We start from the raw sequence: 25,019 nt of genomic DNA, 5'->3' as shown, positions 1-25,019 counted from the left end.
AGCCTACATATGGTTCTCAGGTGATTCCATTCAAGCACTGACAGGGCCCAGCTTAGAATAAAGAAGAAATTCAATTTTGCTTGCATTTTAATGAAAAACTGCCTAATCTGCCATCTCTAACCAATTAATGAACCAAGTCACAGCTATCCTTCAAAATTCACACTTCTCAGAACACAAACCCAAAAGATTCCTCTTTATTTTCAATCTCTAGGGCTGGGTTAGAGGGAAGCAACCTGGAAAACACGACTCGGAAGCATTGTATAACAAATCAGAATGAATCCTCAATAACCAGGTGGTCTGGAAATAACCTCAGGTTCTGTGGGGTGATGAGGGAACCTGTGGCCCGCCTGATGTTGTTGGACTCCAATTCCCATCAGTCCAATCTAGCATGGCTAAAGGTCAGGGGTGACAGAAATTGTAGTCCGGCAACATCTAGAGCACCACAGATTCTTCATCTCTGGTATATGCCATACTGAGCTTGAAGGGTTACAAGTTCCCTGTCCCTGGAATAGTTTTGTTATGAATGAATCAGTGTTGAGTGGAATGTCCCAGCAGTGTATTGCTCTTGCTCTGTTAGGGAGTAAATCAGTGACTGGATGGGCATTTGACTTCTGTCTTTGCCTTTTGGGACATAGTGGCATGTGGAATGTATATGTGCTCTTACAGGTACTGAGTTTGCCTTTTGGTGTGGTTCAGACATTGCTGTTTAGTTGCAGCACTGCTGAGAAGACTTGTTACTGGTGATCTCTCAATAGGATTTCCAGTCATGTGTTGGCATGACTACCAGAAAAATCGGGAAGCAGGTGAGGAGATCTCCAAAAAATCCTCAAAATGCCTTAAAGGAAAGAGGATGAGTCCCATTCATGACATTCTGAAAAAACTGTGTGTATAAACCAAGTTCCTGAGGATAGCTATCCCTCAATGCTACTAATTTCCATCCCTCAGAAGAAGACCATGAAGGAGGAAGAAAGGATTTGGGACAGAAGTGCACCCAAAATACCTGGGGGCAGAGTCAGACTTCTTAGGTTTAAATTAGATGCTTCTCCCCAAATCTTCCCCCCGATCCCTTTTGTGCTGCTGGTCCAGGCAAGATGAAAGAAGTTACAGGAAGAGAATCAGTATTATTGTCTCCCTTTGCCATTTCACTGAGGTGGCTTCCCCACAATAGGAGAAATGGAACCCCCAAAACACTGAATGGGAGATCATCATGGAGGGTTGGATCCTGAGCCAGAGAGTTCCAGGGAGCTGTTCTCCAGGGCACCATAACCGTTGAACTTGATCATCTTGACAGAATCCGGCAAGCTGGAGAGGAAGGAGGGGCGAGAGGCAAACATGTGGCTGATTTCCATAAACGTCTTGTTTTTGGTCTCGGGGATGATGAAATAGACATACAGTGCCACCAAAAGGCAGACGCCACAAAAGACCAAGTAGCAGAAGGCACCAGCAGACATCTGGGAATGGAAACAAAGAAGAGTCCAGATAAGAAGAGGGACACAAACAGGCTCTACCCAGTCCTCATCCATTTGGTTGGTTCAGTGCACTAAGAAGCAGCCTCCAGCATTTTGAGTGTTTAGGGCACCCTCTCTGTTAGCAAACCCCAGCATCTCCCATTCCTCACCATCACAGGTTCTCTTCTTACCTATTAAGGCCTCTTAGGAATATAGGAAGATGCCTTACATGAAGTCAGGCAATTGGTCTGTCTAGCTCAGGATTGTTTACATCGAGGGTTGGAGAACCCTTTTCAGCATTTCCTCCTGGAAGCCACATGGAAGGTGTTGGGTGTGAAGAGGCAAAAGTGAGTTGAGCAACCAATATAAATATTGCCACATGGAAGGTGTTGGGTGTGAAGAGGCAAAAGTGAGTTGAGCAACCAATATAAATATTGCCACATGGAAGGTGTTGGGTGTGAAGAGGCAAAACTGAGTGAAGCAACAAATAAAAATATTGCCACTGTACAGTAGGCTAGTTTCTGAACATACTTATACATCTCTCTCTATCCTCCATCCAGGCAACAAAAGGCATGGTCAGGGTATAAGCAAAAACACCCCAAGAGGGTGTGAAGCAGAGTTTGTGAGAGGCAGGGCATGGGAAGAAGGTGTGTGGCTGGGGATCAGGTGCGGTGTGGAAAGAGTTCTGAGGGCCAGACAGAAATGCTTTGAGGGCTGCATTTGGGCCTTGGGACTAAGGTTCCTCACTCCAGTCTACGACTGGCAGCAGCTCTTCAGGGTTTTGGGCAGGGTTTTCCTTGAGCTCTACTTGGAGATGCTGCAGAATGAACCTGTGACCTTCTGCAACCAAATCTGTGGCTCTACCACTGTGCTATTGCTATTGCTCTTCCCCTTCCTCTTAATGTGTTTCCTTCTGGCTCTGTGGGGGATTTAATAATATAGATCAGGGTGGTTCAATGCACAGCCATTGAGGCCTTTTTTGGTGGCCCTTGGCAACATTTAATGCTCTCCCCCAGCCCTTTCCATGCCTTCTCAAAGCTGGTTAAGTGAGGTGCTGGGCTTTGGGAAGGAGGTAGAAGGGCTCTAGGACCTGGCCAGAGCCTTGCACCTTATCCCCAAGCCCGGCGCCTCGCTTACCTGACTTTGGGAAGGCAGCACGAGGGGGGGGGGGTTTGGCCTCACTCTCCTCCCCCCATGCAACAAGGCAGTGTGTGGCCTGTGAGTCCCATGTCACACCACTATTGTAGCCCCCTTGCTATAAAAAGTTGGACTGCCCTGATCTAGGATTACACAGTCCTAAAATTTAGTACCAGAAGACTCTTAATTCCGTGACTGATGTGAATTAGCATAGTTACATACACACACCTTCACCATATACAACTGGTATGTCACGAAGTGCTAGATTACTTTTCTGACCCTTCAACAGGAAACCTTCACTTTGGCTTTCCAGTGCTGTTTACATAAGAGAAGGCCTGGTACTTTCAGAATGTAATGATTTCATGTCTTGGGGCAGGGAATGGTGTTTACAAAGCAATGGAATTGGTTTGCCATTTGGCGCATCCACGTGATCTGATTAGGGAATAACTTGTCAAGACCAGATGGCTTTGTTGCTGGTTCTCTCTCTTTCTCCATGTAATGTGACGAAGATCACAACTGGTCTTGTGTTTCTTTAGAGCAGTGGGTAGACAATGTGGTGGCCTTCCAGATGTTGCTATACTACCGTTCCCACCATCTTGCTGGCCATTGGCCATACTGGCTGTGGAGGGGAGTTTGACAACATCTGGAATATAGGAAGCAGCCTTTCACTGAGTCCGGCCATTGATTCATCCAGCTCAGACCCATTTACACTGATTAGCAGAGGCTCTCCGGGGTTTCAAGTCAGAGCCACTCCTAGCAGTGTCAGTCTGCTAGTAGGCAAAACGCTCCGCTCCCTCTTCCACAGATCCAGGTCCCCACCCCTCCCTGCTGCCAGCCCATCACAGCAACAGCACCCTCACCTGCTGTTGTGTCCATGCTGCTGCCAGAACGCAGCAGCAGCAAATGGGGGAACGACAAGGGGGTAGTGGCAGCAATGAGGACAATGGGGCTGGCAGCAGTGCAATGGGAGGGTGGAGAGGGCAAGGGGGTCGGATCCGCTACTTGAAGCAAATGGCTTTACCTTGTCTAATGTGTGGGCAGTCCCTGACTCTCAGTGCTACCTGGGACAGATCCTGTGACCTACTGCATGCAAGGCACTACCCTATCCTGGAGGACCACCCTTGCTTTATGCAATATATAATAAAGGTTGAGAAAGATACACTGCCCCCTCTCTTAGTTTCTTTTGGTACTAATTTTGTTGCTACCATGGGGGCATCACCAGCTTTGCTATGGCAGTCTTCTGGTGCCTTCCAGGTGTTTTGAGCTACAGTTCCTGTAAGCCTCAGCCAGCATGGACCACAATGATGGGAGAGCTTCAGTCCAGAACGTCTGAAGGGCATGAGCTTGGGAAGGCTGGTCTACTGTAACATGTGTTTTCTGCCACTCAGAATGCTGGAGCATGACCCCATCGCCACTACCGAGAAAGAACTAAGCTATGCAGTACCTATGGAGCTCTTTCCCCATTTCTAGTAGAAAGTTCTAGGTCACACAGAAATACAGCATATGGTTCTCCTCTGTGCTGTGTCCTGCAACCACTGCTAGAAGGAACCTGCCATGAGAACCACTAGGCCAGGCATAGGCAAACTCCAACCCTCCAGATGTTTGGGAGTACAATTCCCATCATCCCTGACCACTGGTCCTGTTGGCTAGGGATGATGTGAATTGTAGCCCCAGACATCTGGAGGGCTGGAGTTTGCCTATGCCTTCACTAGGCATTCTGCTCTCTTGCCTTGCTAGTCAGGGGACCCCAGAGCCTACCAGCCTCTCAAAGGGGCCCAGTATTACCTGCAGGAAGGGAAACACAAAGCCAACAGTGAAGTTGGAGAGCCAGTTGAGGGACCCACCCACAATGTAGGCCGATGGCCGATGCGATTGCTTGAAGAGTTCAGCTGTCATCAGAAATGGAACCCCAGCTGTATGGGAAAGACGGCACTCAGAATCACATAGGCCAGGCTAGGCTTTTAATCCGAGCCCCTGTTAGTGGGGCCAGACTATCAAAGTCAGAACCTGCAAATAACCCTTGCAGGGGTGAATCTATTTCAAATCATCAGGTTCCCCATAGATGTTTATTATTTATTAAATTTGTATTATTTATTTATTTATTTATTAAATTTGTATACCACCCTATACCCACAGGGCAGCTACAACACAAAAGCACAAAACACATAATAAAAATAAAAATAAAAATAAAAATAAAAAACAACCCAGCAATAAATCTTAATTATTAAGATTGACATTAAATAATGTTGCACAAGAGGGGGCATTTATTTTGCTCATTGCTGCCCCCTGCAGCGACAAATTGGAAGACCACCTGCACAGACAACCACTTAAATTTAATCTGATTTGGCATTTTAACTTTTGCATGTTTTAAAGCATGGTTGCAAATTTTCATCTAACATTTTTATCTTTTTATAAACTGCTGTGAGTTTGTTTTTGTTTTTTTACAACCAAGCAGTATATGGATTTAAAGAAAGAAAGAAAGAAAGAAAGAAAGAAAGAAAGAAAGAAAGAAAGAAAGAAAGTTAGAATTGTGCCACATTTTTGGCCCCAGAACAGGGCAAAACACATACTATAAAGGATGCAAAAGCCATTAATCAAACTCCCTGTCTTTTACTTTTTGCACTTCTTTTCACTCAATCCATTGCTGCTTTGTCCCTCCCTTTAAAAAACCCCAAGAGATCTTAGACAATCACGGGTGATGCAGTAAAAGTGATGATGTTGTGGAGCCAATCAGATTTGGCTACGTGACAAAAACAGTGAGGAGGCCCCGCTAAGCTGCATTGCTCTAATCTGGCTCTATCTAGGCTGCCAGAAGTCACATGGAAATGTTTGTTTGAGTGCACATCCGACTGAGATCAGTTGAATAGGTGACACCCACACCTGAATGTGCCCTTGGATGCATACCAGGATGCACATCTGAGTGAAGATGTGGCCTGTCTGCACTACGTTGCTCTCAGTAGGTTGCGAGCATGAATGCCCATTCCAACACATGTTCTGGTGCATCCAGAGCTGGAAGAGGGCTTCTGAGTGAGGGCAAAGCAGCGTAACTGCAGCAAAGCAGGATTGTCAGCCTAGTTTCCAAGGCAACAGAGATGTGGTCCCTTTCCCCCCACAACCCATAAACACTTCTGCATGCTTTTGAGTACCCCCTCTAATTGCTGTAAGTGAAGGACTGCTTATCAAGGGGCATAAAGACATTCACAAAACTGCTCTCTGGTTCAGCGTAGCCCTACACACTTGCGTATATATGGTGATGCTGATGACAGACACTTCTTTAACAGAAGGAGCCAAGACCTTGTGCTCCTGCAACAGAAAGGTTTCAGATCTATCTGCCCTAGTGCATCAAGATCTGGTGGTAGTTTAGGCAGCACCACTTTCTTTCAGGAACACAAGGGACTGCTTCTTGAAATAATAATAATATTTGTTGTTGTTGTTAAAAAGAACCACCAGCCTTAATAATACTGGGGGGAAATCCATCCAGGGATTGTTAAGAAAAACCCCTGATTGAGCATTGCTCACAGATCACCCAGAGTGGGAAGAGAGATATTTTTATTTTAAAAGTCAGATTCATCATTGTTTGTGAACAATGAGCCATTAAAATCCTAATTAAAGATGTAATTACAGCGAATAAATTCTGGGCCGACAATGAGTTATGGATCTGTTGGCGGCTATACTAATACATCAATTGGGTAAACCAGCAGCCGCCTCGTCCATCATATTTAGAGAGCTCTGCTTTGGCCCTTTCGTTAGCAGAAATCGCAGGAGTTGCCTCTGAAATCCAAAGCAAGACACCGTTAGGCAATTCATGCCGCACCAGTTTTAGGGCATGGCAGGTGGTGACAGAGTCAGATTCCCAGCAGTGGCCTGCTGACCATGATCCTTTGGCTACTCAAAATGCCAGAACCAAGCCAGGGTATGCCTCTGAATACCACATGCTGGGAATCAGAAGTGGGGGGGAATGCTGTGGTCATAGCCCTCAGGTCCTGTTTGCGGGCTTCCCACAGGTATCTGCTTGAGAATAGGATGCTGTGAGAATAGGGTGCTGGGCTACATGGGCCATTGGCCTGATCCAACAGGTCTCTCCTTACCTTCTTAAGTCCATATTCTCATATTATTGGTCAAGAGCAGTGTAGAATTGTTATCAAATAAATAAATAAATGTCCTCAGCACTTAGGGCAATTCAAATAGTGGGGTAGGAGAGATTTAAAAAATCACATCTGGCAACCAATGTGTCCCTTTGGATAGTACGCAGGTAAAGGGACCCCTGACCACTAAGTCCGGTTGCGGATGATTCTGGGGTTGCGGTACTCATCTCACTTTACTGGCCGAGGGAGCCGGTGTTTGTCTGCAGACAGCTTCCGGGTCATGTGGCCAGCATGACTAAGCCGCTTCTGGCGAACCACAGCAGCACGCGGAAACGCTGTTTACCTTCCTGCCACAGCACTTTGACGTGCTTTCGAACCGCTAGGTTGGTAGAAGCTGGGACCGAGTAACGGGAGCTCACCCCGTTGCGGGGATTCAAACCACCGACCTTCTGATCGGCAAGCCCTAGGCTCTGTGGTTTAGACCACGGTGCCAGCCACATCCCACTAGTGCCCAGGTAGACAAGTCTAAAAAGCCCAGGTCACAAGCTTTCATGGCCCTCTAGCGGTTATGGTGGCTCATTTTCCAGAAGTCATGTATTTAGCCTAAACACTGGAAGTGTATACTCAATTCTGACCAAACCAAGCCTCCTAGAGCAAAATATACACCAGAGTTAATGCTAAATACATTACTTCTGGTAAATGAGCCACCATAGCTGCTAGAGGGCCATGAAAATTTGTGTCCTCAGGCATTTTAGACTAGCCTTCCCATGTACTATCTCAAACCAAAAGGGCACATTGGTTGCCAGATGTGAAATATATTGGCATTATTTTCAGCTCTCCTACCCCACTAAGAAGAAGACTCATTGCACCACTCATTGCATCTCCTGTAAGACCCAAAATAACCTGAATCCTATCAGCAAACTTCTTACATTCCCTCACAGTCCTGTTCTTGGGGGCCACAAGCTCAGACCAGGTTTCCTGTGATCTCAGCCTATCCACAGCTTTGCTGGTGCCCAGGGATCTTGAAGAGGAGCTTTGTCGCCTTGTTATTTCTTTGGATGCCTCTGTCTGGCACCGGAAACGTACCTGGTCCCATGCAGAATCCTGCAATGATGCCAATGACACATGCCACACTGACGTAACGCATCCAGGACACAGTTGCCTGTGGGAAGGACAGAAGGTTATTGAGAGAGTTTACATAAATGCAGCTGGGCCCCTTTGGCTCATTCAGTTCTGAGATTCCACCACTACATGCAGGCCTGCATCCTACAGCTCCATTGACCACACTCAGTCCCAGTCTGCAGACTGCTAGCTGTGCCAATGCTGTGACCCTTGCTTGAGCAGACACCTCTGTTCCAAGCAGCTGAGGCACAACACCCTGCTGTCATAGCTCCAAGCTTAGCTGTTTGCTTCCTAACTTAGCTGGTGTCCTCCACCTAGCTTGACCAATATTCCAGAGATGGTAGTTCTCTTCCATCTCCTGATTCTCAAATAAACCTGCCACCCTCATCCTGCCCCCTTGCACTCATCCCTGTTTCTGTGTGAGGTCACACCTGTACTTGCACCATTATATGAACTAGGACCAAGCCTTGCTTATGTTTACACTTTAGCATTTAGGTGTGAAAAAGGAAACCAGTGGTATAGATATAGCAGGATAGAGTTTCTGAGGATCCACCAGCACTTCTGATCCCACTGTGCAAACTGAAGCACAAAATCTAATATGCAATTGGGGGTGGGTGGTGGGTGGGACGGACTGCAGAGACGTTGTCAGCCATCCATGGGTATATAAGTGTCTATGGGGCTGTTCCTACCTGCAGAATCAGGGACAGGGTGATGCCTGCACAGCAGATGCCCATGAAACAGAACCCAACTATGATGAGAGGGCGACGTCCCAGCTTCTCAATGGTGAAGCACTGTCAAAGAGAAAGGGGGAAATCGAGGAGACAGGTTGCTGGCTAGTTGTATTAGGGTTTTGCATGTGTCTCTGTCTGTTCTGAGATGGAGAATTTGTGACGCTCCAGGCAGGGCTGGTTCTACCATTAGGCAGAATGATGCAGCCTTGGCCTTTTCTTCAGTTGAAGGACAGAGTTATGTGTGCCTCACGGCCTGTACCTGCCTTTCTCGGAGGCAAGGGAAGACACTGCCTCATTGCTGGTCTTGAAGTAAGATTCAGTTGCTGGTCCAGTTGGCTTCTGAACGTGGAATGGGAGAGGAAAACATTTTATACCTTGCCTCAGGCAGCAAAGTATCCTGAGCCAGCACTGCCTGCAGATGTTGTTGGACTACAACCCCTATCATCCCTGACTATTGACCATGCTGTTTGGGGCGGATGAGTCCAATAATGTCTGGAGGGCCAGAGGTTTCCATCCCTGGTCTCTGCGATTCCCCCAAATATATACACAAAGTATACAGACAAGCTTAATGCATAGACGCCAACAGTACAGCATGGAGTATAATCATTCTTAGCTACGTAGACAGTGCATGGATGCAGAACCATCTTGTCCCATTGCTTATACCAGTGGTGGCCAAACTTGGCCCTCCAGCTGTTTTGGGACTATAATTCCCATCATCCCCGACCACTGGTCCCATTAGCTAGGTATGATGGGAGTTGTAGTCCAAAAACAGCTGGAGGACCAAGTTTGGCCATCACTGGCCTATACAATGGGGCTGGAATGCCAACCATTAGAAATTCTGGGTTTGGTTCCAGAGCTAGGGGATGTCGGAATCTCCACTCGGCCAAGCTGATAAACCCTCAGCTTCCGGCCGAGTCTCCAGAATCGCCTCCGATGAATAATTAACGATCTCGAGCCTTTGATGAGGCTCCAAGGCACATTCTATTCAACAGAGTTCCCAGCACAGGGAAGAGACGAGAGGTTTGGGCTACATTGTAAAGAGTTTTATTTCTAAGCTACGCAGTCAGAAAAGACATCCTCTCTCTATGAAAGCAGAGAGGAACTGAAACAAAGGAACAAAGGAAACAGGAAACCACTAACATCACATCCCATCTCCCCTCCTGTGAGACTGGAAGGTCTCTGGAATGTAAACAGAGTCCTGTGATTCCAAGCAGCTGCTCAGTGGCAAAACAGAAACTAACAGGGGAGAGTGGGATCCAATATGGGATCCAGTATGCCCTAGTCAAATGCAGGGCATACGTTTGTGCCCCAGTGCAACATCTTGCCCCTGCCCCACAAACATTTGTTCCCTGCAGGTGCTTGAGAAGGAAGCCCTACCTGTGAGTGCATGCTCAAGAGTAGGGGCTCCTTGTTTTTAGGCACCTGGTTGTGCAGGTGTCCCAATGGCATAGCTTGTATACTGGGCTTCTACACACATGTGGTGGTGGTGATGGGGATCTGACCTTTAGAGCAATAGATCTGATACTGGTGGAACATCCACTTTGCATGCAGAAGGTCCCATGTTCACTCTCCAGCACCTCCAGGTAGAGCAGGGAATGTCACCCTGTCTGATGTTCTGCTCATAGAGAACTGCTGCCCATAGACAGTGGCTAAGCAAGATGAACCAATAGCCTGACTATGTGACATCTTCCTTATGCTTGGCATTGTCTCCTGCATTCTATTTTCCAAGATCAAATAGTTTAGGTCAGAGGCAGCCAACATAGTACCCTCCAGATGCTCTTGAACTCCCAACTCCCATTAGCCAGGGCCAGCATGGCCAAAGGTCAGGAATGATGAGATTTGTAGTCCAACAACTTATTATTATTATTTCTATACCACTTTATATTTTTAAGGGGGGGGGGAACAAAGCATTTTACAATGCGCAATAAAACATCAAATAAAACAATCCAGAATAGACATTACTGAAGAAATTCAAATATAAAGTATATATTCAGAGTAACATAATTAACAGGAAACTAAACATTATCTTAAAGATTTCAAAATAAAACATTACAAAGGAGGTCAACATATAGAAGGCACAACATTAGCCTGGAAATGCCCAGTCCTGGTTTTATTCCTAGCTTTGGGAAGGGCTTCTCATCCAATGTATTATGGGGCAGCTGCCATTGAAAAGCAGAACCGTTAAGTTCATCCCTAAGAGAAGAAGTGAGGTCGTTTTCATTAAAGCTGATGGAAAGGGGGTTCAGGAACAAACTTTTGTGGATGTACCCCTGGCTCTGCTCCAGCTATGGGAGCAGTTTGTGCACTGGTTGTGGAAGGAAGGAGGGTATCCTGGGAGCCAGAAGCCTATGGTTGCGATGGTGTGTGTGTGTGTGTGTGTGTGTGTGTGTGTGTGTGTGTGTGGAGAAGCTGCCAGAAGGAAGCCAAAGCAGGAAAGCTGCTGACAGCAGAACAAATGCCTGTAATTTTATAACCAACCTCAGTGCATCCATTGGGGGCCGTTTTTGTCGGCACTCAGGAGCAATCAGGCTGATGGAGCGATAAGCTTGCCGGAGTTAGGCGTTGCTGATGGGCAGCAAAGGCGGTTGGTGGGCGGGAGAGCTATGTGCCTGTGTAATAGGGAGAGGCACAGGTCCGACATGGGCAGCCCTGGGTGATATCCAGCTGGAAATCTGCCCCAGCTAGGCTAAAATTTGGAGTCAAAGGGACGGTGACAGCTGGAATGAGCACCCTTGTTGCAATAAGACAAGATGCATTAGGTATGGGATCGTCCTGCCATTTATACCTCTCGTCTAACAAGCAAGCCAACAAACCAAATGCCATACTGGATGTGTCCTGCAAATCTGTTGTTTATGTAACTATGCTTGCACCCCTCAGAAGCCTTTGCCGGAGTCTGCTGTATGCAAACATACGAGCTATTAGCAATAATCAGAAGGGTCCTTTTGACTCATCTCCCAAGGCAAATCATCAGTGTTACAAATGCCTGTCTGTTGTGGGAAGCAAGCAATCTGATTAATAAATGACTTCTGTCCTCCTACAATACTGTGAGTCCCTCTCCACAGACAGGAGGTGCCATTGATTATCCTCCTCTCTGTGGTAAGATGTCTGGGGGTGACGAGAGAAGGGGCTGTGACTAAGTCTGCATAATGATTCAACCCTTGAGTTTGAGAGACCATGCTGAGTGAGGCTGGTTCTGTGATCCCTCTGGCCTCCCAAGCCACAAGGCAAAATGCTCCACTCTTCTGTCTGCTGGCTGCTCTTTGATCACAGAGAATCTAGCAGTGCCTTGTCTACTCAGAAGTAAGTCCCACTCTGTGCAGGACTAGATGAGCCTTTAGCCCAGCGGTTCTCAACCTGTGGGTCCCCAGATGTTGTTTGACTACAACTCCCATCATCCCTGAGCTCTGGCCTTGCTAGCTAGGGGTGATGGGAGTTGTAGTTCAACAACATCTGGGGACCCACAGGTTGAGAAAGGCTGCTTTAGCCTGACCCAGCAGGGCTCTTATGTTCTTATGACTACAATGCTCATCATCCCTGATTATGCTACCTGGGGCTGATGGGATGTGGAGTGCAACATCTGGAGGTACCACACTGGCTGCCTCCATGTATAGGATTGCAGACTATGGCCCAGTTCCCACATTGCCCACTTGAGGAAGAAAGGCATGGAACACAGTTCCCCTTTACCTATCAGTAGACTTGCTGCATGGTCATCACTTCCTACCTCCAGTGGAGAAAAAGAGGCAGCTGGAGAGATCTTCCAAGCTGTTACTTTTCATTCTGCCTGTGCCTTGACCGATGCTCTGTTAAGGAGAGCACTGCCACCACTCAGCAGGAAAGGCCCAGAAGAAACATAGCTAGGACAGGAAGGAAAGTACTGCTAGCTTAGGCTTCGTACACACCGTACATTTAAAGCACATTCCCACCGTCCTGAGAATGGTAGTTTGTTAAGAGTTATGGGAATTGTAGTTCTGTGGCGGTAAACTACAATTCCCAGGAGTCCCAGGAGGTGCTTTAGACTTATGGTGTGTATCCAGCCTCATAAACAGTATCTGGTGAGTGCTGAGGGCAAGTGAGCAGTTCTCTTCTGGTGGCTATGTTTGGCAACACAAGGAGAGCAGAGAATGAGTGCAAGAAAAGGCTCTTTGCTAGGACCAGGCAGTGACAAGCAACCTCACAGGTTCTCTTCTCCAAGAGCCCAGCTGTGAACAATATCCTTCCAGTTGAAAATGGGTAGAGAGCATCCTGAAGGAACCAAGAGTGTGCCCTCCACACTGGATAGGAGTTAGGAAATTATTGCCCTGTCTCATTATGAAAAGTACATACAAATCTATTCTCTCAGTGCAAAAGGAAAGCAGAAGGATGATGCCCTCTTAAAGGACAAGCCAAACACAAACTAGAGATTTCCACACTTACGCCTATCAAGCCAGCAACGACCTCAATCGCACCCGTGCCGACCGTAGTGTAGGGGATCTCTGGGTCAGGGATGCCGGCATTCTCAAAGATGACATTTGTGTAAAACCAGATCTGTCAATGAAGAGGAGAAATCATAAGCAGAGGGGGTAGGTGTGGCTTAGAAGAGTAGGAAGGACAGTGGCATACCTCGTGAGGCTGCAAGGAAATCCAGGGGACTGGTATGCAGGGAACTGCTGCAGAGTAGCGTGTGTTAGCACCCGCAGACCATTTCTGCCTATCCTCTCCTTTCATGCCAGTGGGACTTAGCAAAGACAGTTTGAGGGTCTGAGTTCAAATCAAAATTAGCTGGAGGCATGCCACTTTTCTCCATTCTGTAGCACACTTGTAAAATAAGAAAAATCACCTTTTTTTGGCTGCTTATGGCAACCATTTGTATGCTGGTACTAACAGCACTTTTATTAAGATATGAGTGCCTCATTTTTAATCGCCCAACCCCTCCCTCCTGGGATTAATTATGCTCTACCATGAATTATAGTAAATCATTTTAATGCATGATGTAAAACATGAGTGGGGAGCCTTTTTCTGCCATGGGCTGTATTTGCTTGGGAGTAATCTGTTAAGGGCTGCATATCAGTGGTAGGCAGGGCTAGAGTGAAAAGTACATGCGGAACCCTTCTCCCTCCCTCCTTTTGCAAGCAGAGTGGGTGTCAGTAAGGCTCTATTCAAGGTGCACAAAGCCTGGAACTAGCTTACAAAACCCTAAAAGGCTTGGGACCAAAGTACCTAAGAATGTCAACCATCTCAGCCTGTTGGCAGTGCTGGGCGCTGCCTGTGACAGGGTCTCCATGGTGGTAGTTCCCCACTATTAACATTCTGGTGGAATTTTAAAACATTCCTGTTCCTCCAGGCATTTGATGGCTGAAAAGCACTGTTTCCTGCAAATGTGGCATTACTAGCTGTGAGGGGATATGACTGTTTTACAAGGTTTTAGATTTATTTATTTATGCATTATTTTTCTGTTTTGCAATTTGCCTCCATTTTGGGAAGAAAGGCGGTACGGAAATTTAAATAAATATTCATGATTTGGGAGGAGCAACAGTAACTCTTGACTTTTGGCACCTAGCTCAGAGTTCTTTGGCTCCAATTAGCGAAGGTGTTGCAGATACATGGGGGAAATACGCCCAGAGGTTTAAACGGGGGAAGAGAGCAGCGAAGTTGGAATACTGTTGTGCTTGAATGAAGGTGCAGGAGGCACAGGCCAGCCCAGCGGCCTTGTGGCAGGGGTGATCGATCCTGCAGCCCTTACCGCGTCAATCCCTGAGAGCTGCATGCCCATGTTGATCACCACGACGGAGAGAACTTGCCATCGCACAGAGGGATCCAAGAGCAGGTGCCACACAGACACCGTCTCCACAGAAGCCAGCGAGCGCTTCTCCTCCTGCATCTCTTCGATTACGTCCTGCACATCATACTTGCCCAGGAACCAACGCAGTGCTGTAGGGTTAAGACAACGCGGGTGAGAAGAGTATCCAGGACAGGGATGGCCAGCTGGAGGCCTGGAGGCTGTGGGTAGCCCTGCCACGCAATGGCAAACTTTTATTGCCTCTCATAGCCACCCCAAAATATTTCCAAGCGGTAAGAAACGAAGATCCTCGCACTTCCCTTACCATCAGTAGCTCCAAGGACATTGTTCTTCTCAATAAGAAGGTAACGGGGGCTTTCTGGAAACCAGTGCAGGAGAATCAGCTGCAGGAAGGCAGGAACAACCACCAGCGAGAGGAAGAGAGGCCAGTAGGCATCCTAGGAGAGAGAGAGACACACCCCCAATGATGAGAGGGGTTTTTGCAGCAACTTTCTGGCAAAGAGGACACTTTATGCAGGTTGTGAAACACAAAGGACTTGATAGATTAATGGCTCCTTTTCTGCAGCTCTTTCTCCATCTTTCTCCCCACAGAGTTATATAGGAAAGCCTAGTTCTGAAGGGTATAGCTAGGGTTGCCATATTTCAAACTTTTGGCCAAAGTCGTTGAGCTTTTTTGCTGTTTTTGAGCTGTTTTTATGGGAAATCGGCAAATAACACTGCTGACATGGACTCCCATATGTCCAGATTTTCCCAGATATTTTCACAATTTCCTTCCAGATGCTGCTGCTGAATGCAGCATTCCAGATAGGCCTAGGAAATTCCAAATGTGTAGCAAACCTAGGTATTGCATTATTTTGGGTGTGGTGGGTGCGTAGATAGAAACAAGAATGACCTGAGCAAGATAGGCCCCTCCTACACCACATCTGTCTTCCCACACTTTCTCCAACATAATCCCTGATGCCTCCTCTTTTCTCTATGGCAGAGACCTTTTCTCCTGTATAATGGCCAGATTTCTTACAACATTGTTATGGTCTTGTTATCTGATTTCTGCTGTGGGGATTAGCATTTGTGAATGTTAAAGGAGGCAGAATGAGTTCTTAAGGTTCCTTAATGGCCAAGAGGCCAAGCATACCAGCAGGCACATCTTCTGTTAGGGAAATTAGAGCTAAAATGGCTGGGAATGGCTAGGAAATAACTGGAGACACCTCTGGGAGGGGAAGCCCTCCATCTATGCCCCATGTTCACCTTCATCTATGGTCAACTTGAATATTTGTAAATCAATATAGCAGAAACATATTAACTCGCCATCCATCTCTTCTTCCCAAAGAGAATAAAAGATGAATAAGTCATTATCCTAGAACTTCTCACCACATGAAGAAGTGGGAAGTGCATTAAAAAAACATGTTTGGATTCAAGATGGCAAAAGCCCGTCTGCCTTTTCTAAACTAGTAGGAGAAATGGGGGCAGTGGAATGAAATGCAGCTGTGTTGCTCTTTTTGACAGCAGGGGTGATGGTGTCATCTGCTAGAGTGGTATTTAGCAACAGTGTGAGCTTGAGGATTGGAGGGCAAGTCTGTTAGGTAGGCTAGACTCACACAGTGATTTGCCTTAGGTGATTCAGTGAACTTCATGTCTGTAAGTTCATGTCTCCCCATCCAAAGTCCAACATGTTCATTACTACACCACCTTTTGCTAGCACACTCTTCTAGGACTCCCAGCTGCTCCCAGTGGTGCCCTTCCCATCCTGTCATCAGTTTACATTCTGACAGTAACAAAGCTAGCAGGCCTGGGCATTCTATGCAGAGAGTGGCAGGCCAGGGCATTTACCTCTCCCAGCAGCTCTGGAAGGCCCAGGACTTGGGCAGAGAAGACCCCCAGACAGATGAAAATGCTTGGTACAAGGCCCAAGAATCCACGCAGGTTCTTAGGGGCAATTTCTCCCAGGTACATGGGCACCACACTGAGACAGATCCCTGGTAGGAAGAGGAAAGAAAAGGGAAGGGAAGGAAGGTGGTGAATGACATGGCAATCAGCCAGCAGCCTCAGATATCTAAGGGTTAATACCTTCAGGAACAACTAAATCTATATTAACTTCCCACAAAGTAGTCATATAAGTTCTGTTGCAGAATAATGTGTCATCTTAGCAATTAGTTTATTGTGGAACGAGATTTTATGGGCAGTGGCCTAATTCAGAAAGTGCATGCAATGAATCCACATTCAATAATTTGTGAATGTTCCCACTCACTCACTGTAGGTGGTAACTCATTTCCAACTCTCTAAATTAAAAAGCATGTTCTTTTGCTTTCCAAATCAGTGTGGAATGTCATGAGCAAGAGAGGCAGCAGTGGCTCTAATAATCTATATATACAGTACAGATATGCTTTTTGAGATGAATATGTAGTTTTCAGTGGCTGTGCATTACCTGGACCCTAGAGGAGAAGGAACTACACTAGAGAAGGAGGAGACCCACACACAAAGTGAGGAAGTCTGGGCAGAGACATTTCTCTTACCAGAGTGAACGCCGGTTATGAAGCGTCCGAATATGACCATTTCAGGTGATTCCAAGTAGCGACTGAATCCCATTAACATGCCAGCCAGGAAGACGAGGACGTTGCTACGGACCAAGGTACCATTCCTGGTAGAGAGGTCATTTATTTTAGATGGTTTCATTGAATCATGGAACCATAGAATTGTAGCGGTAGAAGGGAACAGAGGGTCATCTAATCCAATCCCCTGCAATGCAGGAATCTCAACTAGAACATACATGACAGATGGTCATCCAACCTCTTTGATTACAAAAAGTTCCAAATAAAACATTTTGTTCCATCCCCACTCCCTGAGGTCCAAGGCTGGCTCACTCATGAGGCAAGGTGAGGTGACTGCCTCAAGTGGCACCATGGCAGGATCCATAGGGGCAGCTGATCCCGATGTAGATCTTATTTCCTTGCTACTGAGGTAGATATTCACTCACCCATTCTTCCCTACCAGGGAGAGAGGCGTCATTTTCTGGTTCACCTCAGGTGCCAAAATATCTTGGGCCAGCCCTGCTGAACACTCTGCTTTCTGTTGCAACAAAATGCCCATCTGGCATCCCCATAATTGCCCCTCTGCCCCCTTCCTTGGTGCTTCTAACTCCTTTCCCCATTAGAATTGCTTTGCCAGATCCTAAGGCCTGTAGCCAGACGTGGACTGACTAGCCAAATGGGGTGTGGATCAGAGATGGCCCTTCAGACATTACTAAACTATAACTTCCAGCATCCCTAGCCATTGGCTATGCTGACTGAGGCTGATGGAACTTAGAGTCCAGCAATGTCTGGAGGGCCACAGATTCTCCATCCCTGATGTAGATGATCACTGAGCAACCTTTCATCTGGATGAATTGTTGTGATATCCAGAGTTTAAATGGAGACACGGTTGTTTGCTAGAGCATATGGAAATTGTTCTGATGGTAGAGTTGAGATTTGGCAGGTAGCCTCAACTCAAATTAAATTTGGGATGTGAGTTGAGAGGCAGGCATAAGGAGTAGCTCTGTTTTGACAATCATAGCGTTATCCCAGCTGACACAACTGTTCTACATTTCTTTCTATTATTTATACACCCTCTTTAACAAAATATGTTTCCAATGAGCTTCAGGGACAGTTAAAGTGTCAGCTTAAAACATATTCAGAACAACCCACGGTGAAGAATAATCGTGCTTCCAAGTGATTCAGTTCATTCCTGATGCCCTAAAAAAATAAATACATTTAAAGAACATGTCTCAACTGAGATGTCAAAGAGGACCATAAATTAACTGACAGTTTTTATACCTATCGTCTATCTTTGCCTTCAGAGAATCACAGGTTCAGTTCCCAGCATCTCCTGGTAAGAGATGGGGAGTGACCCTTGCCTGAAGCCTGTGCTGCAGGCAGTGTAGACAAAACTGAGCTGGATGGAATTAGGCAGCATCCAATGTCTCACATGTGTAGCCAAAAGTCAGTCTAGCCAGTATCTTGCACTGTTGTATCCTCTTTGATCTTTTAATTGTTTGAATTCTAGAATCACTCCTGCCTTGATCACATTATCCAGCTCAATTTTAGCGCTGTCCTTAATGGTCATGAGGTTGAAGGCTAATGAATTGGTCACATCCATGGGTGCTGCAGCTTTCAATGGGAAGAGAGAGGCAGTTTCTGGCTTGCATGCCAAAATGGAACGGGGTTATGTAGTAGTACATTCCTGCTGTCTAAACTCCACGGGGATTAATGTGTGTTTTGTAACATTTGTGGGGGGACTTGGGCATGATACCTTCTATGGGCCTCCTCTCAGAGAAGACCTATGTACCTCCTCACTGCTGTTGCTACTGCACTTTTGCTTATACCTTCTCTTTGGCCACAGTCCATACACCTGTCCAGTGGGAGATGGGTCAATGTGGTCTAAGGCTTCTTCTTTTGCTCTTTCTCTTTCCTCTTTTGTCACTGCTCATTGGCTTAGAAGGGACAGGAGAGCAGGCAATAGTGGCAAGGAGCAATTGCAGCAGGATTAGGGGTTAGCCAGAGGGATGTGGGTGCTCAGCTATGTGGAACTCAGTGCCAGTCATCCTCGCTTCCCTCCACATTGAATGGGTGGTGTATCTGTCAACACATCTTGGCTATGAATTGGAAATTCACTGTTATTGGCCGTGCCCTTACCTTCCATATTGGGTTACCAGTACTCCCACAGGCAGGGATCCCACCAAGCCTCCCAGGGCAAAGACCGAGACAGTCAGTGAGTACATGAGAGTGAGCCGTGCTGGAGCCAGGCCCACTCCATAGCGGCGAAACCATGTTGTGTTATAGAAGGCTTTGATGTGCTGCAGTGGAGGAAGACACAACATGCAATAAAATTGTGAGAGTTCTAGATCTGTGTTCACCATCATCAGATTTTAACCACAGGTTATTTCAAGTCTTGTGATGTCTGTGGGAAACAGTATTAACCCAAGTGAGGTCCTGGGAGAAACAGAAAGTTCAACATGGTGTATCAGGCCAGGAAGTAGAGAGAGGGGCATTCTAGCTCAGCAGAGGATGGAAGGCTCTATGGTGGTCAGTGTTTGCACTTTCTGTCTGAATCTTACCGCTGCTGGAGAGTTCACTACAGCCAAATTGTAGCCATACAGCATGGAAGACCCAAACGATGACAGCAGTGTGACAGCCAGCAGAGGGAAGGTGAGGTGCTAGGAAGGACAAGAATACATGTCAGATAAGGAGGAGGTGGAAGTAGGTCATGAGACATACCAAGCATGGGACATTGTTTTGCCACCAAGAGTTGCTATAGAACCTACATAACAACAGTGGTTCAAAAGTTGGTGCAAAATTCCAGAGGTAGCAGAAGGCAGCAAAGATGCTCATACAAAACCCTCCACTCCCCAAAAAGAAAAGAAAGAGAAACAATGCTAAGCATGTTTGGTGAGAGCTAAGTTTGTCCAAGTGCTGGAGCTCGGTGAGATTTACTGAATGATTTGTTCAGCTGGTAAAAGAAGTTGATAAGAATCAGTGGTGGCCAGTGCCCTTTGGGACCAGAGGGGCAGACGGCAAGGGGGCCAAGGAAGAAACAGAGCCAGAGCTATGACAGGCAGAGCTAGCTAAATATAGTTTCGTCTCTGTTCTCCTCCTCCCTTATTTCTACAAAGAATAACAGCTAACAAGCAATGCTGCTCACTGGCTGGTTTTAAGTAAGAAGGCAGCAAGTGGGGGCTGACTGAGGGCAGACTGAGTCTTAATGGGCCAGCCTCCACTGATGGGAAGACATTGCACATGAACACACTTCTGGTAAGCCGAACTAGCGCTGAGGAAACTGTATAACAAATAAACATAGGCAGCTTTCACCCCAGTGGTGGCTAGTGAGGCAATTACACTGGAGGACACCAGCATTGGCTGCATGGGAGAGGAAGACCCGGTACCCCTCTTGGGTGGCATTTCAAGGTAGCAGAAGGGTTATTACCACCATACCATGAAGGAAATCAGAATGACAGGGTATTCGGAAAATAAAAAAGTTGTTACCAAATTTGCCTATGACTGCACTTTCTCCAGAGTACAGAGAACGGCACCACACAATTAAAAGGGGATCAGGGAGTCGCTGTTTTCTTTAAGCCAACATTGTGCCCTCTGGATACTACAACTCCCACCAGCCCCAGGCACTATGCCCAATGGCCAGGGATGATGGGAGCTGTAGTTCAGCAGTATCTGGAGGGCACCACTTTGGCTATCTCTTTAAGCTATTCCTATGAATCATGTGCCATCAAGGAATTATTTCGTGGGCCGCCTGTGGTTTGGAGCAGTTCCAGCCAGAAGCCTCCTTCCGCTAGGTATTGCGGAAGAGCCAGCAGGAAGAGAGAGAACTGGACTCCCCAGGATAGTTTAACAGAGAAACTTTTACAATCAACAAAGGCTTCTAACCACACCCATTAAGGACTGGAACCAATTAATGTTGCACAGACAGAGCATGTGAAAGCCTATCAGATAAGCTTTTGCTACTATGTGGATTTTGTAAGTCTTGTATTGTATCCAGAGAATACAAGCTATTGAGTGTCTAATAAACGTAGCAAAACAACATGAAAAAGAAACCCATCATGGAAAGTAATAAAATTGTCGCAAGCTAGTCTACTGAAAAATGGGTGGGTTCCTTGGGGGGAGGATTCTTTAGAACAATTCATGGTACTGTAATTAAGGGCAACAGGGCCATAATTAGCTAGCAGGAAGTGTGGTAGAGGGAGGAAATCTCTCATTTGTCACAGAAACAGATCCATAAAGGGATCTTAAAAATACTTCCAGCTTTGCTAGCCCAGGTAGGTCCTGTAAGGGAATGTGGATTCCAGAGAAAATGGAAGCTGGTAGGACTTTAGAAATCAAATCATGGTGAATGCAGGCCCAGATTGTGACACTTATTTAGGGTAAGAATATCATGGGAAGGCATAATAAATTATCTGAGGTCAGATGTGAATGCCAAGGAATCTTTTCTTATTTTTGCACAAGAGTTTATCAACCAGACTCTTAAAGGTTTATTATTATTAAAATATTTGCAATACTGACTTTCTATCACAAAAATAATTCAAGGTGGCTAGGCACAGACAGCAAAATGAGATGAATCCATAAACACTCATTATTGAAAGTGAAGCAATTGGACAATACAGAAGAGCACACATTGCCCCCGCAAAATAGCAGAGTAACAAAAAGCACAGCCTTGCAATACTGGTATACAGGAAGCTTAACCTGGAACAACCATAGTAGCAACAAGAAGAGAATTTTTACAGCTACCAAAAGAGGAGGTGGGTTCCCCAGAATTTCCACATATAGAGATATGCTGGTGAAATGTATTTTATATGTACTGGAATAACTGGCTGGGATTCCCTAGCTTAGCTCACCCAAAATAGACCAGGCAGATGGTAGCAGCAGTGTCCCTTTTTTAAGAATCAGGCAGAGAAATGAGTGGAGGAAATGGCTGTAATCCTACAGTGGAGCATCAGAAGTTGCCTGGTGCCCATTGGGACTGGTGGGGTAGAGGGCAGAGAGCCCGACAGAAGGTGGAGCCAGAACAAACTAATTGTTGCCCCTTTCCTTTTCCCTGCTGAGTTCTGCAAGTGCTGAGACCAGGGAGGAGGAGGCTGACAGCCAGTGCCACCCCTTGAGCTGGTTTCAAGTAAGGAGGCAGGCAATTGAGGGCCAACTGAGAGCAGACTGAGGTTGGTGGGACAGCACTCCAGTAACCCCAATGGACCAACCTCCACTGCTATCAAGACCATCCACCTCAGTATTGCCAACACTGATACTCAGTGACTTTCCAAGTTTTTAGGCAGGAGTCTCTTGGTCCTTCCTGGAGATGCTGGAAATTGAAGCTGGGACCTTCTGAATGGATAGCAGAGCATTCTCCTATGGACCTTCAAGTGGTTCCTCCCATTATCCTTCTCTGTGGCATATGAGAGAGGAGGGCAGCTAAGCCATTAAGGAGAGAGTTTGGAGTTGTTTCTGTGTTTACAACATCATGCATCTCTCACAGAGTGAATGAGGGAGAAGCCAAAGGGGCACATGGTGTGGTGGACAGATGGGAAAGCGATGCTCTGGTTCAACATCCCTGTTTACTGCCACTTCTTCCAACATGGCACCATACAAGAACGTCAAGCTCACTATGCTGTTAAACGGAACGTTGGAAGCTGCATTATCTATTCATCTAGCTCAGCATTAACTACCCTGGCTGGCAGGGGCATAGCATGGTGAGTGCCAGGGGAGCTGTGGCTCTGGGTGCACAATTCTGGAGGTGGAATGAACCAGGCGCCCCTATGCAGGTGACCCCAGAATGGTGCAGCCCAATGCTCCTCTCCACCCACCAAGGGCTGCAGTAGCTGGCCAGGCTCCCGCCAGTGTGGACAAGCGAGCAGCTCAGTGCAGCCCCATTTTGCTCCAATGTGGGTGGGGTTGTTCCAATGGCAAGGGCTGGGCTGGCACGTACTCTGGGTGCCAGCAACCAGTGCTACACCACTGCTGACTGGTAGTGGTTCTCCAGGGTTGTAGGCAGGGGACATTCCCAGCCCTACCAGGAGATGCCAGGGACTGGACCTGCCACACTCATGCTGTCATTCCTGGCTCACTTTGCTCTGTGTGCCTCGTGTTCTGAGACACAGAACCCTGGCCATTATAGAACCTGCCTGAGCTGAAATGATAATTCAGTATTACTCCCTATGACTGTGGAAAATGTACAGATTATTTTCTTCTGAACTGTAGACAGGCAGGACTTTTCAACATTCTAGGCTCAGGGGAACATGATTTCTAAACTGAAACTGGCCCAGCATTTACTGTCAGCCATTTCTTCCTATTCTGCCTATGTTGACTTGAAAGTCCTTTGCAGTCTAGTATTTTTCTCTGTGGAAAGATGTAGGCATTCAAATGCTGAAAGTAACCAGGATTGGTCCCTTAATACAGTGGTATGTTGGTTTACGAACTTAATCTGTTCCGGAAGTCCATTCTTAAACCAAAGCCGTTCTTAAACTGAGGCGCGCTTTCCCTAATGAGGCCTCCCACTGCTGGTGCCCTTCCACCGTTCAGCTTCCGTTCGTAGACCGAGGTAAACTTTGCTAAGTGGAACACTAGTTCCAGCTTTGTGGTGTTCATATTCGGAATAGTTCATAAACAAGGCTGTTCTTAAACCGAGGTACCAGTGTAGTTATTTTTTGAGGGGGGAGGAGCCTTGCCACAACTCATTAGCATATGGCAATAACTTAATAACATATACAGATCACCAATGATCTGCAAACCCAAAGAAAATGAAATAAAAACTACATAGCCAGGAGGCAACCTTAGAGCAGGAATGATTAAGCCTCATTCTCATAAACAGGAAAACATGCAACAGACACAAGTGAAATGGTGGCTGCAAAGCACCCCAGCTGAAACATTATTTTATAAGGAGCTAGACAGCACCACTTCCAGTACCCTTCCTCCCCCCCCAGCCCAGTAGCATCTGCAGCTGGAAAGATCTAAAGCAGGCACCCCCAAGCTTCGGCCCTCCAGATGTTTTGGACTACAGTTCCCGTCATCCCTGACCACTGGTCCTGTTAGCTAGGGATCATGGGAGTTGGAGGCCAAAACATCTGGAGGACTGCAGGTTGGAGATGCCTGATCTAAAGCTTACTAGGCTTAGAAAGGTCTTTCTGGACTGAGTTCCTCACCCCAGTTTTGGCCCGGATTCCTTAGGCCAGCACAGCAAGCCCCATACCCTGGGAAGCTGGAAACTGTCACTCCACATATCCCAGAGTACAGTAGCTGAGATTATAGTCTTGGCCAGCCTTCTCAAGTCGTGTGCAATTAAAATCCCAGCTAATCCCTTAAGGAATGCTGGGCACTGCAGCACGCCAGGCTTAAGGGAGATAACCTTTGTGGCATATAGAAAGCTCCAAAAAAACCATCAACCCACACTTACCCCAGTGATCTTTCTGTGGAAGTCAAAACGCAGGTTGTTGTCCATTTGGGCAATCTCTGTCTTTTATGTCCAGACAATACAGTGAAGGTTCAGCAGGAAGAAGTGAAGTTGCCTGGCTGAGATCCACTTGCTCATTTCAGTGACCCATGATGGGATTGTCCAGGAGAGATGAAAAACTCAGCAAAGTAATACTTGATGCTGTAAGACCCTCTGGAGGCTCAAGCTACGGAGACGCAGACACACATCTCCCCACCCCCCACCAACTTGCCAAATGACGGACAGAAAAAACCACAAGCACATGGGCCAAGGCAGTAAAAGGAAGATAGGGAGAGAAAGATGCAAGAGATGGAAGAAAAGCTCTGCTTCATTAAGCTCTTAGAGGCAGTGCTCAATCACATGATGGTTGATGTGATTCGCTTCGCTTATTTGAGAAAGAGAGACATAGTTCAGAACCTGGGGCGCTAGGACCTTCCAGCATTGGCAGCTGCCCAGGGCAATATTAACTCTCTCTGTACCTGGATAACTGGTTGTAGGAGAAGGGATTAGCACATTAGAAATGTATAACAATAAGGGCCATTGTAGAGCTGAAGGGTGGTATTCAATTCAGCCTTGTTTAGAGTAGATCCATCAAAATTAATTGGCTACCTTAGCCATGTTCATTCATTTCAATGAGCCTATGCTGGGGCTGATGGAAGTTGAGAGTCCAGCAACATGTGGACTTCCTGCCCTAAATGGAGAACATAGAATGGAATCCTTTTCTTTCAGAATTTCATGTCGGGTGCTAGAGGAGGATGAGGTAGCA

General features: G+C 46.7%; 2 protein-coding genes across 2 annotated transcripts in view; one reads left to right on the top strand and one right to left on the bottom strand.

Annotated features, from left to right (window-relative positions):
• The window catches only part of POLL (DNA polymerase lambda), a 131,669-nt gene that overhangs the window by 61,012 nt on the left and 45,638 nt on the right, over nt 1-25,019 (top strand). The gene's annotated exons all lie outside the window — the stretch shown is intronic.
• Nucleotides 70-24,592, bottom strand: LOC310844184 (solute carrier family 2, facilitated glucose transporter member 9-like). Its single transcript, XM_083738017.1, has 12 exons — nt 24,218-24,592; nt 19,386-19,484; nt 18,964-19,124; nt 16,810-16,934; nt 16,127-16,272; nt 14,604-14,736; nt 14,243-14,430; nt 12,937-13,047; nt 8,482-8,583; nt 7,757-7,832; nt 4,371-4,498; nt 70-1,451 (listed from the first exon to the last, which is right to left on the bottom strand). The coding sequence occupies exons 1-12, from the start codon at nt 24,260-24,262 to the stop codon at nt 1,206-1,208; spliced, it is 1,560 nt and encodes a 519-aa protein (XP_083594143.1). The 5' UTR covers nt 24,263-24,592; the 3' UTR covers nt 70-1,205.

This window comes from Podarcis gaigeae (assembly GCF_964106915.1).
Source record: "Podarcis gaigeae genome assembly, chromosome: 5".
In the NCBI taxonomy this organism is placed as follows: Eukaryota; Metazoa; Chordata; class Lepidosauria; order Squamata; family Lacertidae; genus Podarcis; species Podarcis gaigeae.
Note: the sequence above shows the minus strand (reverse complement) of the source record. Positions and strands in the feature narration are given on the sequence as shown.